The 21,650-nt window shown below is 36.6% G+C and overlaps 1 protein-coding gene across 1 annotated transcript in view; it reads left to right on the forward strand.

The window, feature by feature from the left end:
• The window catches only part of CRIM1 (cysteine rich transmembrane BMP regulator 1), a 191,588-nt gene that overhangs the window by 158,166 nt on the left and 11,772 nt on the right, over positions 1-21,650 (forward strand). Inside the window, exons 9-13 of the mRNA XM_086628070.1 lie at positions 4,378-4,534; positions 9,768-9,889; positions 14,219-14,428; positions 19,141-19,356; positions 21,050-21,271. Of these exons, the coding sequence (XP_086484196.1) occupies positions 4,378-4,534; positions 9,768-9,889; positions 14,219-14,428; positions 19,141-19,356; positions 21,050-21,271 (927 nt within the window). The remainder of the gene's footprint in view (positions 1-4,377; positions 4,535-9,767; positions 9,890-14,218; positions 14,429-19,140; positions 19,357-21,049; positions 21,272-21,650) is intronic.

Raw genomic sequence — 21,650 nt, forward strand, 5'->3', positions numbered from 1 at the left:
TTTATACCCTTAAGCCCTCCTGTCACCTGGCATTAAAGGATTGTTTTCTGTATTGACATTACCTCATTGACATTTCATTTTTTATAAGAAAAATTAATGAACATATTTCTACTACTCATGTAAAAGAAGTCTACTCTCCAGTCAGATATTTCCCTAAGCAGTGCAGTGAGAGATGTCTTCCCTTTGATTAGTTTCCTATTCATCATTTTATTTGTTTGTCTTCTACCTCCTATCTAGCCATTAATTTAGTTCCCTAGGTAATACCATTATAACTAATCAGTTAGAGAAATAAAGATAACTTATGTTCTGTGATCAAGAGGCTTCATCCCATTCTGTTAGAGTTGCAGGTGTGTAATGCACTTCTCTCAAACTCCAAAAGGTAGTTTCCCTTTGGAAATTGGCTTTCAAAATGTTTCCTGTCTTCTCCTTTCAGACTGTCTGGTTAACCCCTCATATACTCTTGAAGCAGTTATAAGCCCAGTTAAGGCTGGATCTCCTCTCTGCAAATATGTTCCATGATGTAGGATTCAGGTTCCTGATTAAATTTATCTAAGCAGAGGTAGAAAAAGCCCCCAAACAAGTAACCTCCTAACATTTTAACATAAATTTCCTTGGTTCACTGCAATTGACTAATTCTCTTTATTCTTTATTATTTCTCTCTTGAAATGCAAAACCTTAGCAGAAAATCTGTTTTTACTTATCCTTTCATAATGAACTTGTGATTATTTTATTAATGATTGCTTTATAGCTAAGGCTATAGAGGTATTGTCAGGATGACAATTGCATATGCTGAATTTGAGTCACATTTGAATCTTTAGGCTTGTGATCTTTTCCTCTTTTTTTTTTCCACTTTCTCTGATAGCTAGATTCTGCTCTGCATAATAGATGAGTTCCCTCCCAGTTTTCTGAAAAAAAATACCCGATTTAAAACTGTGGAATAAGGTTTGTAGCAGGCCTGTGCACCAGACACAAACTGTGTGTGTGTACCAGATGGTACTTCAGTTTGAGACTGCCTGTAGGTGTAATGTTTTAATGCTGTTTTAATAGGAGGAATTTAAATGGTTAGATGTGAAGTCAGAAAGCAGACCAGAATTCACTTTCTGATTTTCATGACACCAAATTTCTTCATAGAGGGTGTTTTTTGAAAACTATTTAAAAGCTATCTCCACACCTTGTAATGTCATACTATTCAGAAATTCAAGTAGGATAAGATGTTAATTTTTGTAACAACTATCTTAGATGGCATCATTTTTAGCATCTTATTAGATTGTCAGCGGAGATCTGTGGAGATTATTCTGATTTCCTCATACAGCGTTGACAGAACACTAGTAAAGTTCAAATGTGAAGAGTGATCTGTATTGACTTCAGCATATTTTCCCTGTATGTTTGACAAAGCCAGAATTTTGTTGATGTTTTGTATGCTCTTCACTGTCCGTCCCTGAGGGGCAATGGTGGTTAGTCAGTCATCCACCCCAAGGGCTCTGAAGAGCTTTTCTTTCTTGGCCACTTAAGAAATGAAAATTCTTTTTTGAGGATGCCTCACTATGTAAAGGCTTAAGCAAGGAAGATACTGCCTTGAGACTGGATCTTTTGGTTACTATGTCAGCTGTCTATTTGAGTTTTAAGTATATTTAATATCATAAGCTACTTGGGATGAGACAGTGTCTTCCTGCTTGTATAGCACTGTCGTAGACACCTTGACCACTTTAATAAAGTATATTAACTTCACACGTCACAAACTTGTTTTGTGTTTCTGAAAAGCAGCTTCACTAACCAAATCAAAGCAGAAGACTGTAAACAAAAACATATTTGGCTATGGAATTCTGAGGAATTACTGTTTTGCCACCTTTTATAACTTCATACTCAAACCTGAGTGTTACCCTTTGATACATCTCCTTAACATATAATCTGGAGAAAAATAAGACAAAGATGTATGCCAATTAAAAAACAAAATAATTTTTTTAGATTTTTTTTTTATTTCCAGCTTTTCCTTTCACTTTTTTAAGATGCCTATTCATTTCTTCCATCCCTTTCCATTTATACCTTTTTGTTCCTTGACTTGTGTTCCATAAGACTGACATTTATAAAAGGCCACCTAAACACTTCATCTCCAAGGCAGACTACACTTCAGAAAATAAATTGTTCTAATCGATCCAGCCTGTGCAATTCTGGGATTATTAACTGATCAGTCTGAGCATCGGTAGGAGATATCATTAACTTACTCTATATCAAAGATCATAACTGACCTTCATTCTTTTTGGGGATATTCCAGTGTAGGTGTACTTTTCTGCACATTCTTTATAAAGTTCAAGTCTAACTTTAAAAATTATGACTACCTTAAGTCACACATAATGAAAAATTTAGTTAATTTTATTATTGCTCTATGCTGTAAGGGAATAATGGTGTACAAACATCCTAGTGTAAAAGCTCATAAATTAAAAACAAATTCTCATTATTTTAACTTGCTTCAAGGAAAATATTTTTCTTTGTGTTATACATACTTTTCTCTGGTAGAGTGATGTCTCAGTTTCCTCTGCATTATAATGGTTTTTTAGTGGCTGTGTTTTAAAAAGGTCTAGTATTCTTGATATATCAGCCTAAACTCTATCCTTCAAAAACTTGTAAGACTTCATGAAGATCTTTGTATATGTGTTTCTCTCAGAGTAAAGCAAGAACCTGAGATAAAGGTTACCATTGCTGTGCAAAGGTTAGATCTGACTGACAGTAAACGGTTCAATCTTGTGGCATTGGTACTCTACTGACAAAGACAACCTCTAGAGTGGTTGTGAAAGAATCTGGCATTTCTTTTGCTATATTCCAAATGACAGAAAAACTTGCATCCTTTATGCTTCAGACTCCAAATTCTCATAAAAGTGACGAAGAGGGAGCCATGAACCTGATGATCTTCATCCTACTTAAACTGAGAACTGGGCTCTTAGGTTCCATTGCACTTGTATGCCCAAATTCCACTGCAGAAGTAGGCAGTGAATTTGCCAGTTTTCTTCAAGGTTTCAGTCTCACTCTGAGGTACTAAGAAACATATCTTCTTAACCAAATGAGCATTAACCTGGTAGAATAGGTAAGGAAACACTTAGCTCAGCGACATCTGGTTAAGTCCAAAAGCAATTGAGTAAACAAAGATTCTTGCTCTGGTTGGCCTTCAGTATATTACTGCGTTAGAGACATGAAGATTATCTTTGTGTTTCAGATCCCCAGAAGTAGTGTAAGGAACAAAGTAAGTGGATGCACTGACCTCCTTTTCGGAAAAACTGTATCACTAGATGTTCATACCCCTAGAAAAAAAGTGGTCTTCAGAGCTCGAATGAGAAGCACTCTGCAGCTGCCCTCAGTATAACCAGCACTTTGTAGTAGTGTCAATGTTTCAACTGGAAATCAGTCGTCTTTTAAATATCACTTTGAAAGTTGGCCCTTTGGGTTTCACCCATCATATTTTTCTGTTGAAGAATCTTAATTATATTTCCCTCTTTTTCTATTTTTATCTACTTTGGTTATTGTAATAATGGGGTTTGCATCCCTAGTGTAACAAAAGTCAATATCTTCTGTTTCTTCTCACCTGTGCAATCAACGAATGAACGTTGTATCCTAGAGTATGTGAAGAGTGGTCTTTTTGGCACCACTTCTTTCAAGAAGAACAAAAAGAAACTGATCATTCTCAAAACAGTAAATTCCAGTGAGGGTAAACATAATGACTGTTGTATACCTCTATACTGGAGGAACTGAGATGCCAGCAATCCAGCATCTCCCTTATGCCACAAGATGCTGATAAAACACAGTAGTGGACTTCAAGACAGGTCTTTTAGTCTAGCATCTCTAAGCTAAGATCACATCTTAGGGTACTACAGTTATATTTTTTAAAAACACGTCTTAATCACCCAACAGTTGGCAGCAAACAGCGTAAGGAATAAAAGTTGTTAATATATCTCAGCCTTTCGGTCTTATTTAAAATAGAGGAGAAATAAAGATGCTCTATATTGAATAGAAACCTTTTAAACCTATATAATGTGTTGAAAGTATATGTTATTTTGAACGTTTTATTAAAGGCCAACAGAGTCATGGACACTGGACTCCTATGGCTGTGCATATGTTCACAAAATCATGTTAGATTAGGGTACCAGGTAGTACCCCCCAAGCTCTTCACTGGAACTGAAGACGTCGTGTAGTGTCTGCTCATACAGTTTGGTTCATTACTGGAGAATTCTGTTAAATATTTTAAAATTAGGACAGTCCAAAGGTAAGGATTACCAATATTTTAAAAGTTACAAACTAAAAGGGAACAGAAGATTGAGTCTGCTGAAGATGCATTTGTCTGGTATAATCAGTTTTCACGTTGTGATAACCTGCATGTGTCCTTCGCAGGGGAGGAGCTGTGCACCGGCCTCATTTCAGGCTGTTCTTTGGATTGTTCCTTCGGCTTCCAGACTGACGTCCACAACTGTGAGATTTGTCAGTGCCGACCACGGCCTAAGAAGTGCAAACCCATTGTATGTGACAAGTACTGTCCCTTTGGATACTTGTACGTATTCTCGTTCTGAAAGCGCATTTAATACAATCCCTGTACATACTGAAAATTGTGCAAAAATCCAGGCATGTGTACTTGTGTTTAGTTTGTGGCAAAGCAGGGGGAAATGTAGGAAAGTAGAAATGTCATTACTTGATGTGTGATGCAAGTATACTTCAAAATGGATTTTGATCAAGACATTAAGAAACAGCAACTAAAAAAACAGTGGTATCTGATAAAAGCAAAGCAGCGCTTAATTTTTTTTGAAGAATATTTGATGAACGAGATGAAAAAACTACTTACAAGTGACATCTCTTGCATATAGCTTTTTGAAATTCTCTTTGCATGTTCTGCTGTGATATTCTTTCATTTTATAGCCCATTTATTTTATTTAAATGATTTCATAATATTTCAAGGTTTTTTTAATGTTGATATGACAGTGGATTAGTTTTAGTGAGACATTTCTGATAGTTACTTTACAGGATTAGTGAAGAACAGTGCCATCTCTTATCTGAGTTTCTGTAAATGTATTCAAAAGCTGGTGGTGTTTCTCCATAAAAGGAAATATTTGCAGTATTTATTCATTTGTGGAACAAGTGACAAATTGGCCAGATCTTCTGTCACATACAAATTTCTTAGTAATCAGTCTGGTGGCTTCTATATGTATTTTACCAATACATTTTACTTTTGATGAGTCCATTCCATTTTACTGCCTGTTTTTCATAACAGTTTAATTTCTACCTCATGACAACTGATCTTCAGATAACATTCATATGGAATTTGTTTTCTTAGGATTTGTAATGCAGTTTACTAATGTTGCTACTCTTAGTGTTTGATACTAATACTCTTAATTTCTGGTTCACTTCAAAGTTCTGTTTGACACTTGTTCATAAATGCTGCAGGTTAACCTTTACTATACTGTGTCCTCCTCTTAGTACATGGTTTTAATAAAGTTTGGAGGAATCGAAATATGGTAGAACCTGAATAAGCAGAGAGGTACCAGAGATTTTAGAGAAAGAGAAATCAAGCTGTAACATAGTGATATTCTCACAGATTTAATGAGTTCTGCTCATAGATGGTGCCAGTGAACAGTTTATATTCTCTCCAGTTGTGCTCCAAAAGTAAAAAAAAAAAACAAACAAACCAAAACCAGCCTTACACCTTCCTTTAATCTTCATGCTGTTCTTTGCTACAGAGTGTGGTGTTCCACTTAGGTGAATACAGCGTTCTGGTTGACCTCCCTCTTATTGCCCATACAGCTTGTGCATTGCGCATGGTGCTAAACAGAAGATGGCATTACATTGATCAAACAAAAAGCAGACTCATGTCCCGTGGAACAATAATGGCACAAATATGCTGCAATACACAGCCAAAAAAAAAAAATAATGTTTGAAGAATGTTTGCCTTGAAAACATTGAGTCACTTTTTTTTCCTACATTAGAAAGGATGCTTGGCTTTTATCCTTGAGGCATTCCTAACATAACTAGAAAATACCTACATAATAGCAGTCCAGCAAAACAAAGTAATCCCATTTGATATAATCCTGTATCTATTACTTGAGATACAGAATTAGACTTGCCTCTGGTTAAATAGTAGAAATTTTTGCAGGAGACAGCACTCATGAGAGTGATAGGATTGAAATAGGACAAAAGAAGGGAAAGACAACAAAGATTAAACAAAACTTCACTTCTGTCCACAAAAATCGAAAGTTTAGTAGGTGAGAGAGGACAAGTAAACATTTTAAATGAAAAGGTTAATAGAATTATCTTTAGGCATGTTGACTTCAAGAGTGGCAAGAGCTATTTTCAGTTTTGCAAGTAAGAGAAAGTAGAGCAGGAGCGAAGTTTCAGAAAAGGGATGTCAGTTTTGTTGTCCCCAGAACTTTTGCCCAGTGGCTTCAAAGGCAAGGATGGCTGAAGATGGGTAGCAGAACGAAAGAAACATGAAATATTGAGCAGGAATAATGACTGGTTAGATGTTTCAGGTTTTTTAGATAGTATAAAGTTGCTTACATTGAGGATCAAAGGAGTAAAGTGAGTTAAAAGAAGTACAAAGCATGCAGAATTGCTTAGAAAGCATCTGGGGAGAGTGAAGTTTGAGCCATGCCATTGAGCAGGCACAAAATCCAAGATGAAGTCTCTTAAAGCTGGGAGCCAGAGGCAAATGGTGTCGGGTGTCTGCAACGGAGAACTCTATGCTGGAACGGAGAACTCTATGCTGGAATCAGCAGGAAGGGTGATTGGGATGAGAAAAGAGCAGTGAATGAATACAACTTACAACTACACTCAAGCATTTACTAGAAATTGCCATATAGTCCTCAGAGGGTGTAACCGTTTCTCAAGGGGCACTGAAATAATTAGTGATAGCTTATATTTGATTTTGAACTTTGGCACAGAAGAGAGAAGTTCTGAGTAATGGCCATCAGAATATTACTTCATTGCTATTTACAACAAAATTGGAAGCCATCTTTTTTGTTCATGATACATAAAGCATCTTCAGTAGCAAGTACAGGATGTGAGCGTGGCAGTTTGGATGAATTTTTTACTGTTTACTCAGTGCGATTGAATAGTGTGCAGCTTGAAACAGGAAAAGCCTTTTTTAATTTTAATATTACAAGTACATAAATAAATTGTTATTTTCAAGGCCATTTGCTTTATCCTATTCAAAAGTTTTAATATGAGAAAAACGTTAAATAAGATCTATTTAATGTCTTTTGTCATTGCCTTTTTGGACTTATACAGAAATACCTTGAATATATTCATGAACCAAGGTTTAGGTGTTTATTTCCATTCCAGCTAACTCTATTCTTTGACTTCCCTGCGGTATCTAAAGCAGTCAAGCTTGTTTCTCCTTGTGTTTTTTTCGTTTAACTACTAGTGGTTTTCTTTGCTGCCAGTCCTAACATAGATGTCACAATGAAGTGCTAAAACTGTTTTTCTACTGCTGATATGGATTGTTCTGAACTATACTTAGTAAAGTCATGTACTATTAATGTGTTTTGTTTGTGTAAACATATTAAGTGTATTGTTACATTCTTTTAGTTTATTGTACAAAACCTTTCCCAACAACATGGATTTAGGAAGAAATACTCTTTTTCACATAACGAGCAGGTTTGTCTGGTTTGGTTATATAAACTGTAATTTTTGTTTAGAAGAAAATGGACAATATTTTTACAACTTTAAATGGAACATAATAGAGACCTTAATAACTTATGATGAACTGAGTATTTTTTACCTTCAAAATTCTGAATCTTCACGAAAAAGCAAATATTCTTTTAAGATAAGTAAAGACAGTACATTTCCGTTCCTGAGCCTGTGCTCCCAGTGTGTGTGACTGGCAGTAATGTTATTGATTTAAGTCTACCTCATTAGTGACCAGACCATGTATAATTGCTAAAAACAATAGTATTTTCTTCAATCCTGTTTTCTTCCTTAGCCTTCAGTAAAGATGCATGCCTTACTTCTGCTTACATATATTTTTATTCTGCAACTTCTAATTTTTGCTTTCTATTTAATTATGCACAATGCTTGGCTGATATTTTTAAATCATGAGTGTTTAATAAGTCTTCAGACGATTTAAGAAAAAATTATTATTATTGCAGTTATATAGTACATTTGTTCAGTTCTTTACTGCTACTATGCCAATTTCTTTTTTAAAATAGCAAGCCTTATGTGGCTTCCAAGCCTGTTCTGACCATCAAAAGCATGGGATGTAATGGAAGACAAATCTCTATTTTAATATAAAACTTTGGTCACAAACACAAGACTAAGGAAGCAAGTATTAAAAGCAAAGTGTATCAGAGGATGAAAAGTTAAGGAGTAATCATCATGTTTGTGATTTATTTATTTTTTATTTTTTTTAAGAATGTCAAAGGTTAGTACTTAGAAAATCTGAGTTTGTGCATCTTTAAAGAAACCAAAACCTTTTCACAATTGTGTGGAAAAAAAACCCTGCTCAATAGAGTTCATCGTTTGAAAGCTCTACACAGTAATGGAAAGAAGCATTTATTTTGATATTAAAAGGGCTGTGGTTACAGACATTAAGGAGGGGAAAATCGATGGACAGGAGGACAGAAAGTCTCTTATTCTCCATCCTACTGTGTGATGATTTGTTTCCCTCAGCCTTTAACTAAAAATTAAATAAAGTTTTCTAGAGCTTAAAGTCAGACTTTCTAGAGATTTACATAATTTATTTCTTCTCTATCCCTCTAGATGTTCTCTTTTAACTTTCCATGACTTGTATTTGTTTTGGCTGGAACTGGTGTGCATTTAATGGTGTAGTACTCAATGAGGGATCCCAGTTTCCCAATAAATATTTTTCCCAATTTTAGTGAGTTACATAGAGTGATACGTTTATCAGCAGACTCATGAAAAACATTTATTGTTTTTCTTCCCCTCTTTGTCTTTAACTTCTTTGTTAAAACTTCTTTTTTCTCCCCCAGTATCTTGGGAAGGCACAGAAAATTATTCTGTGTACAAAGGGAAATAGAACGCTTGTGCTTAAAGTTTGAATGGTATTATCTGTCTTCCTGAAAAAAAGAGAAGCAAATGTTCAGTATAGGATTCTCAGAAGTAGCATGTTAATGGTGCTGTGAAGAGATGCTGTCAGGTGTTGCTCTAGACTCCTGCCTAGCTTCACCTGGAAGCTTTGGAAGCATTTGTGTTCTTGACTCTCTGTACTCTGTCTTCTGAAAAGTTGACTGTTTTTCTGTTTCAAAACACATAAATGTGTCTGCTACTTTTTATTTGGTTATTGGCATTCCACATGCTAGTTTTCAAGTAAGCTTACTAAATGTTTTTGGAAGTCTCTGCAGTTGTAATATGCAAGAGAAGAAATCTACTTCACCAATTGTTGGAGGAAAAAAGTTAACAGTAATTTGTGTTACAAAAACATAGTAATTATAACAGATTCCTGACTACCCCTCCAACTTTACACAGTTTTAGAAGTGAATTCTTTCTACTTTCTCACTTGAAAAAAGAATTGATCATCAATAGTAGTCACAAGCACATACATCTATATTATCTGCTGTGGCTTGAAAGTACCAAATGCGGAGATCTCACCAGTCACATGCCAGGGATGGAGACTTGTACACCCCATACACCCACTGAACCTAAGGGTGACGGTTAATGATAATTTTCTTTACTGGATCAGTGACTTCTTTAGGGGTTGATTTTTTGCTTTAAAGATCATGACATGTGGATATTTAAAGTGACCTGCTCACCTTTTACAAATTCTTTTGGTCGTCTAGGAAGAACAAGCATGGCTGTGAAATCTGTCGGTGTAAGAAATGCCCGGAACTGCCTTGTGGTAAAATCTGTCCGATGGGCTTCCAGCAGAACAGTCATGGCTGTGTTATCTGCAAGTGCAGAGGTAGGTGTGAGTGCATTGCCACCTCTAATTACAACTTGTTTTCAAAGCAGTTGGAAGCTAGAGCAAAAGAAAAGGGAATACTGCACAGAATAGGTAAGAATAGGTAAGACGGCCTACAGATACTTGAGAAGGGATGGTGGGGAGGTGGGGGAAGGGCTCTTTACATAGTGATGGGTGATAGAACAAGAGGAAATGAGTATAAGCTTAGTCAGGGGAGATTCAGGTTGGATGTTAGGAAGTATTTCTTCTCTGAAAGGGTTGTCAGCCACTGGAATAGGGTGCCCAGGGAGGTGGTTGAGTCTCCATCCCTGGATGTGTTTAAGAATAGGGTGGATGATCTACTTAGGGATATGGTTTAATGGGAGATCAGGGACGGTTGGGCTGGATGATCTCTAAGGTCTTTTCCAACCTAGAAATCTATGAAATCTATGAAATTAAAATCTGGTAACTGGTGGGGGAGTCAGTTCCACTTGCTGAAAGGAGTGTGTTGTTTTACAGATGTTGATTGTCTGTGTTCATCTTGGCTTCAACAGAAAGCCTCAGCTGTGCTTTCATCTCCCATTACAAAGTCACAAAAGTCAATTTGTTATCATTAATAAAGTTAGATCAGGCTCTTAATAAGTAACTACTAGAAATAAGCTAGTTGAGGGCTTGGTTTTTTTCAGCAGCAGTATTCATCTTGGCTTCTTCACTGTCATCTTTTCTTTAAAAACTCAAGTTTGGGATTTGATAGATGCCCTGTACACCACCTAAAATTAAGAGTGCGGTTTCTTGGATGCTTTTCAGGTGGTCTCTAGCAACAATTAGTAGAGAGAGTGGCTTACCCAGGAGAAAGGACTAGGTATTCTTAAGGTAAAGGTTTCACACATGGCAAATCCCAAACTTGTAACCACCAAGTTCAAGGTGGAGATTGAAATAAGATGTTCATTAATTATCTACTCTAGTTTTGTGCTGCTTTTAACATGTCTCTTTTATAAAAGATATTTTCAGTTTATGTTTTATATTGGTCTGGATATCAGGCTTCCTGCATTGCTCATCTGTGTGTTGCATTTAGTAATTTTTGTTTGTGCTCTCAGGTTCTCTCTGATCCTAACTGCTCTTTTGTGCTTATTTTCTTTGACATGTCTGTTTTGATTTCCAGCTATAGGCAAGCCAGTTTGAGTATTTTCCAATTGCTTTGTGTAATGACTCCATTCTTAACTTTTTTAGCAGCTATTTCTTCTGTATTTTAAAAACTGATAAAATATAACGAGACAAGGTATGAGAACATGAGACTGGAAGAAACTATATGAGTTCCTGAAGTCACTCTCCTGTAGTTGAAGGCAAACATACAATCATACAAATCAGAAGGATCTGACATTATATTTTCTCCACATGACGTCATACACTGCAGCAGACAATTGTAACAAAACTTTTAAGATTGCTAGGTGAAAAAAAATCGAAATGTTATAAATATACCTTGCAGATATGAGCAGTAGAGGGAGATTTCACTGACAGAAGCTGCAGTATATGACTTTTACTAGAAATAAAAATTTTAATAATTAAATAAGAAAGGTCTCCTTATTGAGACAATTCTCATCACTTGTCATTTGTCTCCATGTTCACAATCAACACACTGTTCCTGATTGTCATGATGCTGTGATGGAATATACACAAGGTATTCTCTTAGGTGTGCCATAATTGCCTCACAGACTATTCACAGATGCAACTCTTCAGTTACTAATTATGTGTATGCACTTATTTTAAGTGCTGTCCTTAACAAGGATGGCTTTTAAAACATGCACAAATATTTAGCAAAAATAATTTGATTTCTCTCTAAGTAGTATTTATTGTTATAACAATCATAAAGATACTGAGCTATGAGTGTATCACCTCAACATGGTCATTAGTAGCTTGTCTAAGAATAATTAGAGCAATCACCAGTGTGTTTCGGGGGAGCTGTGAGTCCTTGTTAAAATCTTGACTCAAAATCCCTAAGTAAGAGAAAGGGATGGGTAAATCCCCTGCCTGTGAATTAGCTCCACTTTCTAAATTGCTTCTGCCAGAAATAGCTTACACTAGCATTAATAGAAGTAGAAGCATAGAAGTACAGGGCTGGTTTAGTTCTCTGGAAAACTGAGAGTCCGTTTCTCTGCCCTCATATAAATTCAAGTGTATCTGGATAATCCTTGACAGATGTTTGTCTAGAGTTTAATTTAGTAAGAATCTCCACTTTCAGAAGGGAGAAGAAAGAAAAAAAAAAAACACCATAAAACACCAACTCTCTGAAATAAAATGCATTTTAAAATAAATTTTCTGATATTTCTGTCTCCCTTTCTACAAGTTGAACCAGTTACTTCTTGTCCTAAGCTCAGCAGGCATATGGAACAGCTAAGCACCGTTCCCTTTAGAATTCTTGCGATATTTAAATGGTTGTAACTGGAGCCCCCTAAACATTTTTGGAGTTTGTTTTTTTTTTTCCTTAAGTCAAATGAACCCAGTTATTGTGGTGTCTCATCACAGTTCAAAAACTGCATATTGTACTTTAGCAGTAGCAAACACTTCAAACTAGTAGAAGATAGCAGTACTGGATTTAAATTTACAGTGCTCCTGTACTTGTATCTTATATTGAACTTGCCTCCTCTGCAGTGGTATCACATTACTGGCTCGTTTTTACTTGTGACCTACTATAATCCCAGATCATTTCAACCATACCTCTAGTTATCCAGTTATTCCCGTTTTGTATTTGGGCATTTGATTTTTTCTTTAAGCATTATGTTTTGTACTAATTTGAATTAAAAACTGAAAAGTGAAAACAATCTTAGTTTATGAAGTTAATTTTGAATAGTTGTTTATATGCTTTTCTCCAAATTCTGGAGTATACTTTAGAATATTTCAGGGGAAAAAAAAAGTTTGATTACATCATATACTTTATTAAGGAAGGGGAAGGATATTTCCATCTATGATTTTGCATGTCAATAATCATTTTGATGTAGGACAGTATTCCAGTGATATTAATTCAAATAAAAATTAATATATAATTTCATATTAAGATATAAAAGTGCAGTAACTGAATGTAAATTTTTTTCATAGTACTTCTGTTCATACAATAGGATGAAGTCTGTTTTAAGAAGCGTTTTACCCTTATGCCATGGCTTTTCTTTTTAATTCACGAAATGGTATACTAATGTAATTTCAGTGTATTGGGTTCTTACTCTGATAACATGCAACAAACTGACTTCATACCATCTGCTTGTGGTTCTTAGACCACCTTTGACAGAGCTGCCACAGCTGAAGAATTGCTGACCTACATGGTAGTTAAAAAAAAAAAACCAAAACCCTTACTAAAATTAAATATAACCATTACTTCTTTTCATATCCCATCCTTTTTTAAACAGAAAATTAAATAAACAACTTAATACAAATAACCTTATATATATGTGTAAATGTCAGCAGAATTTGATTGACATACCACTGAAAACAAGTCAATTCACTGACAAACTGATCCTAAATCCTTCATCATAGTAATGATGTGAGTCAGGGAGTGTTGGGCTCTAAATCGACTCTGCTGATTAACAAAGAATATATTGAGGCTGAATCCTGAAGCACTTAAATACTCCTTGAGATACAAATGAGACTTTATCCTCCCTAAAACAACTGCTTGTGTGTTCTGGCTGAGTGCAAGTAATGCAGCAATCCAAGCTACTGTATTCTCATCTCAGTAAAAGCTAGGAATGAGGGATAAAATTGTCAGAGCAGTTATTTTCCAAACATCTCCGTTATCATAGTAACGTGAACAAATAATTTCTTGTAGGTAATTGTTTCATGAAATATTTCCAGTATCTAGCATGACCCCATTAGAACTTGCTTGTATTTGTTTTTCATTCATGATATGAATAAGGCCATCTTTAGCTCTTGTAAATTATTTTATATTCTACTTGCTATCAGATACTCATATGATAGATAATCTAATACACTGTAATATTTAAATATTTAATTTTAAATATGCTTCGGGCTTTCTGCTATTTCCCTCCGTTGCATTTCTCTTTTTTATATTATTTAGGCAGTACTGCATTTCTGTATGAGTAAAAACAGTATAGGTGCAACAGAAAGAAATGATTACATTTTCCAAGGAAATACTTTCTACTACATCGTACCATCCCCTTTGGTATAACTTCAGTTGTTTCATGTGTTGTTACTTTATTTCTGAGTGTAAATGATAGAATTATTATTTACTTGGTCTTATATGTGCTTTAAAAATAAATGCAATCCATGCATGAAGTTTGATGTGTTCTTTTCTAAGCAACACATGCTTATCAGGATACTTCATTTTCCCTTGATTTTGTGCAGAGGCAACTGCTTCTCTTATGCCTCCCGTTAAAACAGGCTCTTGCCTGTCAATGGATGGGCGCCGACACGAGAACGAGGAGAGCTGGCACGATGGCTGCAGGGAATGTTACTGTCACAATGGACGGGAAATGTGTGCCTTGATCACCTGCCCCGTTCCTAATTGTGGCAACCCCACCATACATCCCGGGCAGTGTTGCCCATCATGTCCAGGTAACATGCTTTCTTCTGTGTGCTTTGTACTCAGGTTTCATTTCACGTGAGTTCTGTTTCCTAGCACATGAAACTAATCTCATGATTTATTCAGTAATGGGTGTATATGAAGGTTTCTATGCCAAAATATAACATGATGAGTAGGTTTCATTAAGATCACAGATTTGAAAAATGAGAACTCAAATATTTAAGGTATATGCATGTTCTGGGTCCTAAAATGAGCTAGAAAAATCTTGAGCTAGAAAAAGTTTCCAGTCTATATTAGCTATAATAGCAAACTTATACAAAGTTTTGTTACCTATAATAGCAAATATCGTAACAAGCCATTACATGTTCTCTTTTTTAATTTGAAGTGGAGTTTCATTAAATTTTGCCTCCTGATCTATGTTTCACAACCCCTCAAAGCAGTACACATTTAAACAGATGTCTTAAGCAATTAAACATTATGATTCTGTGTTCTGAGGGAAGGCTCCCATGCCACCAGCAGTAGAAGACTATTTTAATAAAGACAATAAGACAATTTTAATAGTAAGTGTTAATATGAAAAACATCTGTGAAAGATGTTAAGAGTGTGGGTAGAGTATAAGATTAATATCCTCTGTCTTCAGAATGATTCCTACAATATTTTGTGTGCTAAATAGATTAATTTGTAATACGGTGATATTGTCTATGACTGTTGGAAGTCATGTTACAAGTAGGAACTATGAGGCTCATGATACTACTGTGAATGGCAAAACGGTAAGACAGCACTGACAAGACATAAGCGATTACGAACTGTTTCAAATTCTTTGTAAAGAACAGGAGCAAAATAAGCAGCCAGCTCCTCTTTCTGAAAGTGACAGTGTATCTTCCCTAGGACCCAAGATAACCAGTCTCGTTAGGTTGCTTGGACAAACACTGACCTCCAATCCCGTTCACACCTTGTGGTAACTGGAAGAACATCATCCCCAAAATGATGCGGGATTCCAAAAGGCCTGCCTGCCTTTCAGCCTTTCTCAGTCTGCACCATTCCCCTCCCCTCAGTATCACAACCAGGCACAGTGTCTGTGGTTCCAGGGCCAGCCATGGTGTTGCTTTTGGCACTGGCTTTCATGGAGCCAGAGCTATTTTTGATATGAAATAGTTTACCAGCGGTTAATGAGGCTGAGCTCTTAGTGCTTAGCATCTTAGTAATGACAACCATTAATGAAACTTTTAGCTGAGATGACAACACTAAAGAGTTACGCACACTAGGGGAAGCATCCTTCACTCGCTTGCTTCTCTCCCATTATAGAGTATCTGCCTAGGCTGACAGGGAATTTAGAAATGGTAAGATTTTTAAAGCTAACTTCAGCATTTTATCAACTCGGAGCACTTTTGTTTGCTGCAGTGGTATGCAGTGTTGGTCCAGATGCATTCCATCAAGTATTCTTGTTCTTTTCGCCAGCTCCCCACACACATGCGCATCCACAGTCTGTCTTATTGTACAGTTCTCTCCCCTATGAAACCTCAGTGTGGCCAAAAAAAAAAAAAAAAAAATTAAGAAAACAACAAAAAAGATTCAGTTGTGAATATTGTTTCAGGAAGAGCAGCCAAACAGCAAATAAAATAATAAATACAGAATATCATATTCCTGTAGTCATGTCACTGGAGAGGGATGTTGTGTTCTGCTCACGCTAGCTGGAATTCAGGACCGCACAGAACTTTTGGAATACCTGCAGTAGTCACTCACCTCTTCACAATGATTTGTGTGTTATTGTAGGGGATGGTATACTTTATGTGGATGGGGACAGGTTATCAAGTCAGTCTTGCATTAGATAAACATCAAAGATTCAAAATTTAAAATGTAGGATAGTTGTTCCAGTTCCAGCAATTCTGTTGTTAGGTCCCCAAGACTCATTCCTGATTTCACTCTACTATCAGCATGGTTGTGCGTATTGATTTATTGAACACATGCATAACACCTCAGAGCATTCAAATAAGAGTAGAATTAACTTTGGTCTCTCAGCAGCACCAGTGGCTAGTTACTTTGTGTATGGAGAATGAGTGTGGGTACATCCATTTGTTCAGTCCATGGAAGATCAGTATAAGAAATGAGCAGTCTCTATCTTCTCACGTTTCACATGGATGAGATCAGTGTTTCGTTCTGAGCACCACCAATGTTAGTCTCTTGTATACAAGAGCAGTTGTTTACCCAGTGGTGTCGGTTCATTGAGATACAGTATCTGCATAGGTTTCTCTCTGACATCCTTTCCTGCTTTCGAGGTACTAGTCACCTAGCTTCTGTGTTAGCAAAGTCATACTTGGTACGTACTCTTACAGTGCTAGGGCAGACACAGCGGGTTTTTTTAAAGTGATTGCATATGTGAGTGTATGAATTCAGATGGCCAAATTAGCCTCAGTGTGGTTTTGTTTCCCCCACCAAGGTTTTCTGTTTATTAGAAACATACTTCCGATTCTATTTTGCAATGTATTGATTCCCCACTGTTGTTGCTAAATAAATATCATGGATTCCAGTAAATAGGTATGCAGTTTGGAATTGTGATACTGTGAGCACATCACTCAAGTGTCTAGTGTAAGGATATTGAAATAATTAGCAATCCTAATGTACTGAATTTTGAATTGCACTCAGAGATCATTTTTCAGACTGAAAAAAAAGTGGTTATGTTCAATTTCATATTTAGTTAGTTTTCAACATAGCAAGATATACCTTGACTGCTACAACAGTCATTATAACCGTGTTTCTATATATTAAGAGGTTTAAGTGGATGGTTGCAATGCTTGTGAAAAGCTCCAGGTTTCCTTTAAGATTTAGAAAGCCATTAGCTGCTAGTGCTTTGCAGAACCACGCTTCCCAGAAAGAGCGTATTTGGCTAGACGCTCCTCAGGAATATAATAGTTATATGTTTGTAACAATAAAGCATTGCAACCATCCAGCACTGCTGTACTTTAGTCTAGAGAATGGCGTTTGTGCCCTCTGCTCTAAGACATTGCCCAACTCTGTTGGGTTCCTTGAGTTCTACTGATCATTCTCCAGAAATGAAAACAAATAGAGTGGTGTATCTTCTCCAGGGCAATGTCTTAGAGCAGAGTGCACAAACACCGTTGTCTAGACTAAAGTACAGCCGTGCTATGGATGTGGAGAGAAGCACGTGCACTTTGAGCCTTGGGCTACCAAATGACTAGAGGAGCTGCTACCCGTTTTGGTTTTGTGTTGGGTTTTTTTTCTGTCCTTAACCAAGATATTTCCATTAGGATGATGTTCACATTAGGCATCTTTATATTTAAGTGGGAGAGAGGGACCTTCAGAAAGTGGTTTAGAGATGCAGAGTCATTACCTGGAAGTCACTTTCTCATCCCCTCCATTCATAGCACAGGAAACCCAGGGTAGCTCAGTTCTTGACATAGGCAGTTCACTTGGCTGTCTCGCGTTAGATGAGCAGAATTCATTCTGAGGAACAACAGCCTGAAGCTTCATGTTGCAGCATGTAGCTTTCAAATTCGTGGCTCGTGTAGCTGAATAAAACAGGCTGTGTGAGGCATGTTGATTCCTATACACAGCGCATGGAAAAAGCTAGTTGGCTCACTCCAGATCCAAAGCAACCAGCGTGGTAAGCTGGAAAATACTATTGCCCGTTATTGCCCCTTGTGTGGGGGTGGGCTTCAAACCATTTTAAGCAGACTGTGGGGATGCATATGCAGTTTGTGGCATAAACTTCTTGATGGTAAGTGCTTAAACTCTTTCAAAGTTTCTTTTATTCTTTTAAAACACCAAGAGGTGTAAGGAGAGTTCTCCTGGTTTTTTAATACCCCATTGGCCGGAGGACACTTATGTTAAACAAGGAAAACAGTTTCAGTTCCTTTCTTAACTTGAAGAAGGCCACATCTGTTCTCTCAACTGCCTGGGTACAGACTAGGTGAGTCTTTTAGCCAGGGCTGTAGAGGTCATGTAATTAATTGTGTGAAAAGGAGTTAAGATTCATTTGGTGAAGGTACGGTCACTGGAAATATGATTCTACACACTGTGGCATATCCTTGGGTGCAGTTTTTACTTCAGGGACTGTAGATAACTTTGTAATTACTTATTTACTTATTTTAATGGAACAAAGTGGTGAAGCACTTCCACCAATGTTAGGTGCTTATATATTTTTAGGGATTTAAGGGGGAGATTGTGTTTTTCTTTTTTTTTTCTTTTTTTTTTTTTTTTTACCCCCCCCTTCCCAATCTGGCACCAAGGTACAGACATATGTCACTCAGGAAACTTAAAGGTAAGCAATTGAATCTGGACTTCCTATATCCCAGGCGAGAAGCATACTTATCCATCCTTTCAGGAATTGCACTGATGCTAATATTTAGCAGTTAAGATGCTGTCCGGTATAATTTATGAGAAAATGACCGTTGTCTCTTGGAATTCCTACATCACAGATTGGTTTGATTTTTTTTTTTTCTGAAATGCCAATAATGCTTGAAGGTATCTTGATTTATATTAACTAGCGTTTGTTCAGACTTCAAATTGTTTCTTGTTTATATTTTTTCACACTTTCCATGAGATGCAGATGACATAAAGTCAAAAGTCACATAAAGTCACAAGAAGTTAATTAAGAATATAGTTATAGCTGGTTTTGTTATTCCTAATATTTTCAGTAATAACAGAAATTATTAATCTTGGGTGCATTTGTTAACCATTAGAGTCACAGTTGATCTTGCCTGTCTTCCAATTGTGTTTTTCCCAGATGAAATAATTGTGCAGAAGCCAGAGCTCACCAGTCCATCGATCTGTCATGCTCCTGGTGGGGAATACTTCGTAGAAGGAGAGACATGGAATATTGATTCTTGCACACAATGTACATGCCACAGTGGACGTGTCCTGTGTGAGACTGAAGTCTGTCCACCTCTTCTTTGTCAAAACCCCACCCGCACACAGGACTCCTGCTGTCCACAATGCCCAGGTATATATTGACAACCAGCTTTCATCAAAGTCCTTACTTGATCTGAGAATGTATGATGTGAATATTGAAGGTTTTGGTATGTGCATAGTTGGTTGTTGTGTTGCCTTACATTCTCTTAACAGTTTGGAGTGACAGCCTGCAGTCCTCTGTTGCAAAACTTGTCTGTGTGCAAGAGATATCTTACATTCTGGCCCTGAAGTTTGAACATCATCTTTAAAGGCAACCTAATGATGTAAGGGTTGCATGAGAATCAGACTCTGTAGTTGGCAGGTTTATAAAATATGCAGTGGATCATTTATGGAAACATGCAAGATTAGAGAAACTTCAAAAGTATAGTGCTAGGCAGATACAGGCTTTTTTCTTTTCCTTCCTGCGTGACTTAGTTTCTGTGAACATTTTTATTACTATCTTGTTTATTTGGGATTTGCTCTCAAATATACTTCTGTTTGCTTTACCTGGTCTGGTATGATTTGAGAGTGACTTGAAGCCAGCTGAGTAGTATCAAAGCATTCCAGTACAGCATGTGTGCAAGATTCCTCCTAGACTGCCTCACAGCGTCAAGAAGGTAACAGGATTTGCTTTCCCTCAAGCAAAGGGATACAATTATAAATGAACATGAATCCTATTTTACATAGCAAATAAGGGAGTTTGTTGAAGTGAAAATTTATTCCAAACCTGTGAATTGTATGTAAACTCACTGAGAAAAGATTTGTCTTCATTAAAAACAAAATCTAAAAATTTTGCTTTAGGAAAAAAAAAAAAGTTAGGTTTTGTCATGTCTTCTACAGAGTGTGTGTTGGATTTTCAGGTGATTTTTTTTTTTTTTCTGACAAAATATTTTCGGTCAAAAAGTTAGGCAGTTCTCCTTACTTGTATTTTTCTCATTATTAGTAACAGTGAATACTCATTTTGTTTATCTTCAAAACACTGGAGGTGCTGATTTTTCCTCATTGGCTATATATGGAGCTTAGTCTCATAACTTATGCGGCTAGATTGAGAATGTGATCTGAGTGCCCTTATGAATGCTTTTTTTCCTCCTCTTTTTCTTATATGTTCTGCACATACAGCCATATTTCTTGATCTATACTATCTGTTAAGATAGAGCTTCATTGCAAGAGTATGTCTCCCCCATGCGCGGGCATGAGAATTAAAGCAGACCCATTGGCATCAGGCTGAAGCCCAGTCGAGTTCCATTTGTTCCTCAACAGCTTGTAATTAGCTCATGTAAGTCCACTAGCGAAGGTGACAGCAGCATAATAGCTTTTCACTTTGCATTGTTCAAGGATTTGAACTGACATGGCAGAAGCTGAGATTCAAGTTTTAGATATAAAATGTAATCTCTCTAATCTAAGGTGAATTCCTATATACCATTCAGTTCAGAGCATTGAGTGGCTTTCTGAGGAGCTGCTTCTGATGGTGATTGTTTTTCACTTTGCAGTCCTTTTTACTCTGTTTTCATTTTTTTTGAGTAAACTCAATAAAGGCCTACATAAACTTTATTCTAGAGCACATCATGAGATCCTCATCACACGTAATGACTGAATAGGCATAAGATTCTGCCTTTCTAGTTCTTCTGATGTAGCGAGCCAATGTGTTACAATTCCATTGTGTTATTCAAGACTGAACCCTCTGAGGAAACATGAGAGAAGTTAGCTACTGCAAGTTAAATAACTTAATCTGTTTCTATTTACAGACGAGCCTCTTCAGCCCTCTTCATCAAGCAATGAGAGCATGCCCAGTTATTGCAAAAATGACGAAGGAGATATTTTTCTGACAGCTGAGTCCTGGAAGCCCAACGTCTGCACTAGTTGTATTTGCATGGATGGTGTGATTAGATGCTACTCTGAGTCTTGCCCACCTGTATCCTGTGAGAGACCTGTTTTGAGGAAGGGACAATGTTGTCCTTACTGTATTGGTGAGCAAATAAAAATAGTTGATAACTTGCTTCTCCCTTCTTGGCAATAAGAAAGAAGTTTTATTTCCAAACTGAAATATATTTTCCCTGTTTTGGGGAGATGCAATTTTTGCCTTCAGTTGAACTAGAGAGTGAAATCTGCATAGGGAGCTTTGAGGATCATGATTTGTGGTTTTGAGGTAGAAGTGCAGGAAGATATAAATGTAATTTGCCTACGAACTTGAGAGGACATCCTGAAAACTTGTTAATATATCTTACTGGATGAAAACAATACACAAAAATCGTTTTATTTAAAGGAAGATCTGCCAAGTAACACATACGTTATGTCAAGGGATGTGATAATATGAGGAAAATATTAGTTGCAACAGCAGAAGATATG

This window comes from Tauraco erythrolophus, chromosome 2 (genome assembly GCF_009769465.1).
Source record: "Tauraco erythrolophus isolate bTauEry1 chromosome 2, bTauEry1.pri, whole genome shotgun sequence".
In the NCBI taxonomy this organism is placed as follows: domain Eukaryota; kingdom Metazoa; phylum Chordata; class Aves; order Musophagiformes; family Musophagidae; genus Tauraco; species Tauraco erythrolophus.